This window comes from Alligator sinensis, unplaced genomic scaffold (assembly GCF_000455745.1).
Source record: "Alligator sinensis unplaced genomic scaffold, ASM45574v1 scaffold103_1, whole genome shotgun sequence".
NCBI lineage: Eukaryota > Metazoa > Chordata > Crocodylia > Alligatoridae > Alligator > Alligator sinensis.
The window spans coordinates 477323-487983 of record NW_005842226.1 but is presented as its reverse complement, the minus strand read 5'-3'; the positions used below and the strand labels follow the sequence as shown (position 1 = coordinate 487983).

Below are 10661 nucleotides of genomic sequence, written 5' to 3'. Positions count from 1 at the left end.
CCCCCCCCCGCCCAAGGGCCCCTCTAGATGTTCAGGAAAAGGTGCGAAAGGATCTGATGTACAGTCACGTTTCCTGCAATGCCACACATGCACTGCAAGAGGCATGATGGTGGGATTCAGCATCAGGTACTATCATGCCTTTACTTGAATGTACCACGCACTGCCACAGCTGCAAGTCTCCTCAGCTGACAAGGATGGCACCCACAGCAACATCCCATGCGCTGCTGCAGCTGGAAGTCCCATCAGCTGAGGGGGCTCCAAGGCATGGGGGCATACCTTCTATATATGCAAATTAAAGCTGGATAGAAACCAGCTATAAAGTTGTTGCACACTGTCCAACTCTAATGTGATGGCTGGATGGACCTTTTTATAGCATGATAGTTAATTTGCACGTGTAGCTAGACTAAATTCATTGCACAATTAACCAGTTAATTGCACAATACATGTCACGTATGGTTGGGGCCCAACACATGCCATTTAACATTTCTCCAAGAGGTCTTACTCCATAACACTGCTCATCACAGCAAACAAGTGTAGTGACAGTCCCTAGCAAAGATATACTGGGGGACATATACTCCCCTGAAAAATGTTGCCTTTATGGGCTTGCGGAGAAAGGAACACAGAGAGCTCCCTTTAGACTCTGTATGTGTATGCGCCCGTTTCCAAGTACTGTTTAATAGTAGCTTAAATGCACCTTTTCAACTTCCTCTTTATCAGAGTTTTAGCACATCCCAAAAGGAGACTAAATCAGAACTTCTGTGGGGGCTTAGTCCAGGAGAGACTGCCTGGAGTAACTCTGAAGCTGTCACAAGGTAACTGTGATGCAGAATTCTCACTGATGTGGTGATACAATTAAAATAATATTTCCTACCTGTTAATAAAGGTGAATAAATTGCAGATGCCTCTCTGGGAAAAGCAATTACAATGTAAACTGTGCACAAGAGGAGAGAGTGACAAACCATGGGGGGGAAAAGAGGGAAAATTGCCATTGAAAAGAAATCTCTCTTGATAACTTACTTTAGCAACCTGGCATCCCGGTGAACCCACAGCTCCTGAACAACAGCTATAATGAGTCTCCCATCCACCTGGCACTGACATAGTAAGAGACAAGAGTCAAACAGTGGAGAAAGGAGCCTTGTCAGCTGCAGAATAAGACTGAATTCACAATCACAGAGCTGCCTCAGAGAGGCAGTGCAATGAAATACTTTCAGAATTACATGCTAACATTTCCATAACAGCTAAAAGAAAAAAAAAACCCTGAGAATTAAAACCTCAAAGTCTACAGTGTTCAAGCAATTCCCTCCCAACCACTCTAAAACAGGCTAAATAGCAGGGTACCAGATACATTTTGGAGGCTTGTTACAATTCTGTTTAGCAAACAAGCTTGATAAACAGATGTGTGGATGATGAAGGTTTTTCAGTAATGTAAATTCACTCTGCGTACAGCATATTTTCAAAGCTGAAGGGAAGATTCAAATTAGAAAGATGCCTCACTGGGACATAATTCAAATTTAACATAACTTCGCTGGGCAGGAACTGTGACGCCGTATTATTGGTACAGTGCCTAACAAAGATCCCAATCCCAGCTGGGATGTCTGGGAGCTACAGACAGTATGCATCTCAACAAATTCATACTTTCACCTACTGATCTGCCTTTTAATGGTTACAATCTCTGCACATAATTATAGAACACAACCCAGTTAGCACACCTTATAGACCAGGGGTGGGCAAAATGCGGCCCAGGGGCCGGATGTGACCCACCAGGCTATTCTATCCGACCCGCGGAGCTCCTAAAAAATTTAGAAAATTAATATTAATCTGCCCTGGGCTGCCTGTCATGCAGCCCTCGATGGCTTGCCGAAACTCAGTAAGCGGGCCTCTCCCCAAAATAATTGCCCGCCCCTGCTATAGACTATGATGAGCCTAATTTTTAGAAAGGAAATTATAGTGGTTCAAGTGCCAACCATCTTGGAAACAAAACCAAGTGCAGTCACGATCACCTCGCTGACAGCGAAGTGATCAATGAGTCACTACGACTCCAGAGTGTAATCATGTTTGAAGTCACCTGACCCAATTTTCGCAAGCCCAGGAGCCATTGACCTAACAGGATAAGTGATACAAGAGAAGACTGGAGAGGTGGTGTTTTGTTTGTGTGTTTTTACCACTGCAGCAAATGGTGTTTCCTGCAAGACACCACTTCCCAACACTACCTTTCGCAAACTTTAGACCACTTATTTTGTAATGTGTCACACCACCAAGTGGCAAGCTTATGTACTGCCAATTTGAAGCTGCTGCGCACAGTCTTCATGAATCCCACAACCAAATAATGGCACCAAAAAATAGCTCAAAAAGTACCAGCCTCTGTAACAACCGAAGCTTGATATGGATCAGGTATCAAATGCCAAAAGCATGTTCACCAATTTGCTGCAAAGTCATGGAAGAGTCCCTACCTTTCTGCTTGCGTAACCTTCCCCAGTGATGGAGACACTCCTCTTTGCGAATGCAGTTCCCTGATGCGGAGACCATGTATTCGGTACCACAGCGGCAACATATCCTGCATGAAGCTGATCAAAAGTACAATGAAACATTAACTGGATGAATTGCAAAATTTCCAGTAAGCTAAGACAAACAACAGGTTACATTTGCTCTGCCCAAAAGAAATACTTTGGTGAAGTACTAGCTAATCTTCCTGAACTGTACATGACTGAAAAAATAGGTTAAGATTGTATTAATAATCAAATTTAAAATCAATGGGGAAAAAAAAGACTGAGAACTGCTGTCACTTCAGTACAATGACCTGCACTTAGATGGTCGTATGCAGTTAATGTCACCTGAAAAGCAAGCCTATTGGCATGTGCCAAAAAGTTCAAAATCACTTTGGCAACAGGGTATGACAGAATGGAGGTGGTGTTAGAAGCACATGCAAGTACTGTGACGCTGAAGTGTCCAAAGCTTTACAAATGCTGCACTGATTTTCTTCAAACACTGCTTATTTTTGTCCGTTACAGCTATAAAACAAGTTTTGTTCAAATCTTCTCTATTGCAGCTTTATCGGTTATCAAAGCGCAAAGTCCGAAGTTAAAATAAATAGGGAAAAATAAGATTAGCTCTCCCATCCTGCCCTTATCATTCAAACGGGAAAATGGGCTCAAAACTTACTAAAAACTCACCTTGGACTAAAGCCACGTTTTAACTCAAGAGCAGTATTTTTGAGAAACTTATACAGTCCTACCTACACAGGGAAGCTATTATGGAATACATTTTAAATTCACATGTTAGCTTCTCGTGTGAGTACTCTTATTACTCCTGTGTGTGGTTTGGCTTAACATTCCCAAAGTGGACTAAAAGGGCCCTATATGTTGAATACTGCAGAACAGCCATTTTCCTCAAGCCCTTTGAAACAGAAAAGGGAGTGAAAGGAAGAAAGGGATTAGACTGGGAACAAGAACTCAGGTCTCAGCTGTGGTGTTTCCTATTGCACGTGCTATAGAGCAGTTTTACCACTACCTGGAAATGCTACACACTTTGGAGTGAAACCTGCCACTTCAGCAGCACATCACAAACTACACAGTATAAAAATTTGCTGGGTGTTTAAGGTAAGCGTAATGTGTATTATGTTGGTTGAACCTGGCCAGATCCCCTTTCCATTACCCCTAACTCATTGTAAAGTGTATTATAAGACTGATAATAGCTACATTCTATGAATCACATAAAAGAAAGCACATCCCAAACCAGGATGGTATGTGTGGTTTCTATTATTCATCATTAACTGAAAATGAGGCACATGCCAAAACCAAAGCAGGGAAGCTGATGGCCATGTTTCTAGACTATTCTTCATGTTTTGGCCTGAACACTTAGCTCAAAAGGACATTACCATTTAGGTGATAACTCTATGCTACATTAGCATATATAATTTTTATCTAATGTGTATTTTCACACAAACCTGTTGCAACTACATATAGCCATCTGTTTTCAATGGTATGGGTTACTAACAGCCTCAAAACGAAGAGAGAGAACTGGAAATAAGACCCCAAGCTTGCATGAAGGCAGGTGACTGCTAGTGCCCTCATCTCAGAGCTGACCAAACAGAGTACATGACAACAATAATACAATATAGCTGTGGTGCAGGTCGCTTCAACAACCATAGTACAAATGTGGGCAACAAGGTGTTAACATGAATGAGCACTTAACACACATTAGTCAGCAAATGACTGACTCCATTGAACAAGACACCTCAAGACCTACTTTTGCCCCAAAACAGTGAAGATGCAATTTTGTTTTTCACTATGGCCAGGCATTTTACTTTTAATGCACAGTACAGTAGCTTGTCCCATTTTCTTTAAATTAAAAAGTCTAATTCCTTCCAACAGGCTCTAGGTTTTGGAAAAGTCAAATAAGCAGGTCAGGAGCCAGCCTGGAGTGGGGTACACATTCCAGTTATTCCATTCCACTGTTAACAATTATATATAGTAGTGCCACCAAGTGACAGAACTGAAAACTGCACTGCTTCGAATCATGCTGCAGGTTTATCAGTGAGGCACCAACATCAGTTGCTAGAGTCCCTGCCCTATCTTCCACCTGACTTCAGACTAACCTGACTAGCCACCTTTCTGAGGACGCTTTAGAAAGTCCTCGTGTGCAGAGCAGGCCCCCCAGTACTGAAGATGTGAATATTTGTTTCCAAACTATAAAGTGAATCTCTGCCAGCCGCAAAATGAGAGAATAGCAGGCAATGATTAATTTAAAAGTCAGACTCCAGCATATGCCAACCTCAGGGGCTGAGGGTGTTGGTATCTAGAGATGCTCTCACAGAGTTAAGCAACTGAGAAACAACCTTGATCATTTCTTCTAAGGGCCTGATGATAAACCTAGAAGAGATCACTCCAGGCTGTGGCTCGATCCTAATATAAGACATATGAAACTGCTGTGTGGGTCCAAACAGCATAGATACTGTATTGAAAATATTTTCCAAGGACAAGAATGCTTAAAATCCTATAGTTCTGCAAAAAGACAGAAAGTCATTTGCAGCCAGCCCCATCCTCAGTATGAAGACTGCACCTCGTTAAGGGATGAGAGTGGCTGAACATGGGGTTGAGCTAACTAACCTTGCTGACTGACATACTCAGAACAACTTACAGTCAGTTGTTTTCTTCTCCTCTGCAGTGTAAACAATAGCACGGCCCGTCTTCTCTGGATGTGGCATTGGGTACCCATTTTCTTTCAACTGCTCCTCTGTCAGAAGATATTCCTTCAGTCTTCTGTACAAGGCAGATCCTAGATGCATCAAAGGACAGGCTGAAGCCACACCACCGAGGCAGAAGAAACGTTACCTGTTGTCTAGACAGTAACAGATCAGCCTGTGCTCATCAAAATGCACACAGGCAATCCCAAAGTCTTGAATCTGTTTTTCCATCTTCTGTTCAGTACCTAAGCTAGTCTAAGGAAACAGGTTCAACAGCCAACATTTTTCAAATTTGAGGACTTAAATACCCAGATTGAGTTTTAAAATTATTCTGCAACTAATTTTAGCCACCTAACTCTGAAAAAACCATGACGCTGAACTATTAAGGCATTCCAAAATGAAATTCCTCGGGGGCCTTATTTCATAGTATTTCACCTGGCATTTTCAGTTTTTAAATGCTTTAATAGTATATGATTAATGGACCAAGGAATATGCTTTCCACCATATCCCTTGTGAGACTCCCTACAGTGGTCTGAAATCTCACTGTCAGAGGCTTTTTCATGATATTCAGCCTAGGGGGTTTGTTCATTTCATTCCATTATGGATAGTTATAACTCCTCGTAGCGTGCTCAATAACTCCTTTGTGTTTACACTCTTCCAATACTGTTGCATCGCCCTTTGATGTGGTTTATCTGAGCTATACAACTCCTTTTATGCTTTCCTTACATGTCAATCCCTCCACGCCTTAGTAGTTTGAGTCTCTTCTCTGATCTCTCAACAATCTGCCTACCTCTTTCAGCAATCGAGGTGCCCACAACCAATTCGACCCAACAATAATGCCTGTGGCACAATCCTTTGTATACAATGTGACCTTTTAGTAAAAAGCTGGTAAATTTGAAAGCGGTTCCTACAGAACAGATGGCAATATAGTTACGTTGACTATTGCCCCTTAAGCATGTGGAGCCACAGTAGCCCTGTATAAAGCAAACCTTCTGGGGCAAGAAAGGAAAAGCAACTCCAAAGGCAGAAAACTGCAAATCAGGGATACAGGGCATCTGAAAATACAAACATACTAGGAGTTTTCTGACTGCTTCTTGATGATGCGTTAAAATGATAATCACCATGTTCACAGTCTACGTTTGAGACAGAAAATAAGGGCAAGTACAGTGCACAACACCCAGAGGTTGATACCAAACTTGCCATGTTAGTGAATATGCCTACAACACTCCTACATAGAATGTGTACAGGTGGTAAGTGATAAGGTACAATGCTTAGATGGAAAATGGAAATTGTATTGCCTCAAGGTTCAGCAAGATGTTGTTCTTCCTTAATCCCTCTCTGCTGTTTATGCAGCTCTGACTTGTGAGGTAGGGAGCTACTGAAACAGATACTTACCTGTTAAATCCTCTGCCCGCAAGCTCCCCGACCGATTTAGCGTAAAGCTGGTCTTAGCAGCAAGTTTCCCTCCTAGTACGGCTTCGTGGGACACCACTTTCTTGTTACTTGCCTCTGCAGTGAGGATGAAGGAAGAGAAGAGAAACAGAAATAGAAAAGGTCAAACACAAAGCTGCCACCTTTCTAGGGTAAGAGAAGTTATTCCTGGTGTTTGGACACTGCACACAGATGGAGGCTTGGGTCCAAATAGTTTGGAAAGCTAGAAAAAGGAGGGCTGAATTCACCTCTTTCAATTTTCTCTCTGTTCCAGAAACAGTCATGTGTTTGGTGCTTTCAAAGCCAAGTTGTCTATGGCACATCCTGATCTGCAATAGGAAACCTGCTGTCTATACTGACAGCCAGCTGTGGTTTTCCCAGGGGCAAGCCAGGATGTCTATACAGTTCATTCCCATTCACTAGGGATGCATGCTGCTGTGCACCATTGTGGACAAAGCAGGAGGGCACATGCTGGATAGTAAAAAACTCTGCTTGTACACTCACACAAGATACTACGGACTGCAGATACCCAGCTGAGAGGAAAGGGGGGAAGTTGTGGGAGGGAACATGGGACAGGGAGGGGTATAACCATTTTGGTCACGTGGCATCAGCATCTGGTGGAATCTCCCCATGAGCAGAAGGGGAACAATTCATTGAAGAAAGCCATCTACTGCAGCATGGTTGACAGGAAGGCCAGCCTGTTTTCTGGAAAATTACTGAGCATAGCAGGAAATGGGGGAAAGAAGGAAAAGTCACCCCTGTCGTGTTTCAAAGAATAACACCACTGTGACATCCCCAAGGCCAACCAGTAGGCCCAACACAGGACCCACTGCACTGCATGCAGCTCTGCTGGTAAATCCCTACAGGCCAGACTTCCATATCAAATCTTTCATCAAACTTAAAAAAAAAAAAACTTCAGCACCATGGAATACGCACAGCACGTTATCTAATGGTGGACAGGTGCTTTTTACTAATCATTAACTGGCAGGTCTCCAAAGGCCAGCCTCCCCGAGTTCAGGCCTTCTGACTAATGGTAGGAAAGGTAATGAAGACAGAGGAGGAAAAGGAAAGAGATCAGAAAAAAATTCACAAGAACAGCATAAATTGATTGTTTAATGTACCCTCTCGAGAGCCAATAATGAAATGTCTTAACCCTCTTCTTTTCTCTCTTGAAGCTTAATGTGTGTAACAGATTTCTGTGGTGATGGACGAGTCTATCACTTTGAAGGCATCATGTGAAAGTTACTCCATTAGCAGGGCTTTTCATTTTAAAGAACCTGTGCTAAAAAAATCCATGTGGCATTATCTCCATTTAGGTACCGACAGCCAACAAAGCATTGCTGGACTTTCCTCTTGAGGAGGTCTATTAAAGCTTGCAAGGCTAAAAAGCTAACCGAAGCAGTCTGCCTTTCAGCATAATGCATCTGAGAAATGGGTCTGGCTTTTCAACGGGTTTCACTCTCCTGCTCCTAATCCGAGCACGGCTTTAGATTCTTAAACCACAAATGCAATACGTACTGTTTACGCTAGATGGGGAATTGGGTGCTAGGCTTCTGAGCTTCTTTAACGTATTCACTGCTACATTCAGGTAGATGTTCCGACTGGTACTGCGCTCATAAGCCACCTTCTCCTCAGACAGAGCCTGCAAATAACGTAGTTTATCATGACCTATGCCATTCATGATTTTGCTTTTAGTTAAAATGGGAGTCTCACTGCTCTTAAATCTAGATGGCAGGGTAGAGATGCACCTTATAAACTAAGATACAGAGAGAGCAGAATCTTTTATGAATTCAAGTTCTCTTCATCAGATGCATGAACATCTGATGAAGTGAACTTGAGGTCATGAAAGCTTCTGCTCTGTATTTCTGGCAGAGGCAGAGGCAATCTGTAAGATGATCTCTGCTTGACTTCAGATTAACATGGCTAACTACTGCTCTCTAAAACATAGAATCCAACTGTGGCCACAAAGTGACTGTCCTATCAAATGGCTTCAGAGGATCTCAGAAATAAATACAATTATATAAGGGGAAAAGATTGCTGATCTGGAACTAGCCTTGGGCCCTCCTTGAACTTGAAAGGAAGTAGCACCCAATCAGATCATGGAAGAGATGCATTTTGAACCCCAAAGCACTGAAGCCTTTTCATCTGAAACTGCCTCCTTGACAGTTGGATTCATAAAGCACGGCCCCTCTAAGAGAAAGCAGCCTGCTTCTGGAGTGCTAAGTACAAAAGGTATTAAAAAAAACCAGATGAAAAGGGAGGCATTCCAGAATGGAAAAGGAGGATGAAGGAACCCCTCACAGGCTATCACTTTGAAGGCACCAGCTTGGCCTTGGATGCAACAGGAGCATCTCAAACAGGGAGTGAGGAAAGGGAGACAGACAGCACAAGAAAAACTGTTCCCGAGTTCATCTGGTACAAAACTAATGTAGTACACGATGTCTGGAGTTTTCCTGTGTAACAAGCACTGAAGGGAACCCGCAGGGAATCATGCTGTGCTGTCCCTATTTAATAAGAGGCTCCTTAAAATTCATGCACTTCCCCTTGACTTATAGGCTTTACTGACTCTGCCTGCATCACTTTACTCTACACTGACCAGCTAATGTTCCAGCAGGTGTTTCCCAACATGCTCTAGGATCAGCGCAAAGCTTGGGGTGAATGTCTAGAAACTTTTTAAAAACAGACTGCTTTTTTCCTAAAATGGGTTAAGGTACCTGGAAAGAATGTCAATAGAAATGTGCTCAGGCATCTCAAGAGGAAGAAAGGAAGAAACTTCTGTGATATTATCATCTTTTCCAATTCCTACGACTCTTGCATTATTTAACATACTTCACTCCTCTATATATGATATTTTGGCAGCAGATGAGAAAGGGAGTACAACCAGAAAATATAACAGTCTCAAAGGATAATGACTGATGGGGAGAACAAGATTCCCCAATTCAAGTTTGGCTCTTGCTTTGAAGTGTCAATACAGACCTTGTCAAACGCCTCCTGTGCAGAAGAGCAGAACTTCAGGCACTCATCAATGAAGAGATTGAGATACCTTTGGCGAATGTTGGTTGGGACTTTGGCACCAAACTCTGTGGGAATAACTGGCCTCTTTAAGGTAGTGCTCTACAGAGAAAAAGAAAGGGAGAAAAGGATCAGAAAGGTTTGAGAAATAAATTGCTTTGAGTAGCTCATGTTTCTCAGGTGTTATTAATAGTGTCATGACTTCCTTTCTGAAAAAATTGTTCAAACACTGACTTAACGTGCGGCATTTTCAATCCCCAAAATAACACTTGCAACTGTTTTGCTCCCTCTCAGCAGTCTTACTGTTCTAAGCAGCAGGTGTTTTTAGGGCTTTTAGGATGTTTTGTTACAACTGAAGAATCAGGCCTTACGGTTACACACTGCAGCCAATTAGTCTCAGTGACGTTAGATGTAAAGCTAGTTTGTCTTCAAAGAAAAACACCCCATATCATGAAAACTATGGCACTTACATTAAGAGTCAAGGTTACTGTGGTGCCAAGATTTACCCTTTGTATTGGAGATAAGAATGCATGACACCAAATAAAAAACCAATAGCTCAGTCACGCACATTTTCGATACTCCATCTGGAAAGAAGGGAGAAAAAAAAAAAGGAGGATGGCAAACACTAAGTGGCTGTGGTAAGCCTAACTGAAGCTCCGTATTTATAATTTGGGGTTTTAATAAATGTAATGACTTCATTGAACTCCAATATTGTGATTTCCTTTGGGTCAATTACAATTTTGGATTTCTAATCTTAAATAAACTGACGCTCAATTTCTCCTTAAAATTTTTTGAATAGGTATTTGCCAACCAAAACCAAAACAAAAGCCTGTGCATGTTATCTTAAGGTATTACTAATTAGTTGCCTTTTATATGCCAGCTTGTGTTACAAATAACATGGTTTAAGTCTCTGTCCCTGCCACCCAATTTTTTTACTTGTTTTATCATTTTGTCAGTCTCTGTTGAAGAGACATTCAGGAACATAACACCCCAGATGGTGCCTGTTAGGACCAAGAGAAACTGCAGAGGAAAAGAT

The 10661-nt window shown here is 42.2% G+C and overlaps 1 protein-coding gene across 2 annotated transcripts in view; it reads right to left on the bottom strand.

Moving 5' to 3' along the window:
* Window positions 1-10661, bottom strand: part of REXO1 (RNA exonuclease 1 homolog) — a 46537-nt gene that overhangs the window by 14091 nt on the left and 21785 nt on the right. For both annotated transcript variants that reach the window (XM_006027170.3, XM_025208297.1), the window contains exons 6-11: window positions 9590-9727; window positions 8132-8255; window positions 6578-6691; window positions 5137-5274; window positions 2451-2564; window positions 1018-1091 (exon numbers count right to left, since the gene is read on the bottom strand). In XM_006027170.3, coding sequence (XP_006027232.1) covers window positions 1018-1091; window positions 2451-2564; window positions 5137-5274; window positions 6578-6691; window positions 8132-8255; window positions 9590-9727 — 702 coding nt within the window. The remainder of the gene's footprint in view (window positions 1-1017; window positions 1092-2450; window positions 2565-5136; window positions 5275-6577; window positions 6692-8131; window positions 8256-9589; window positions 9728-10661) is intronic.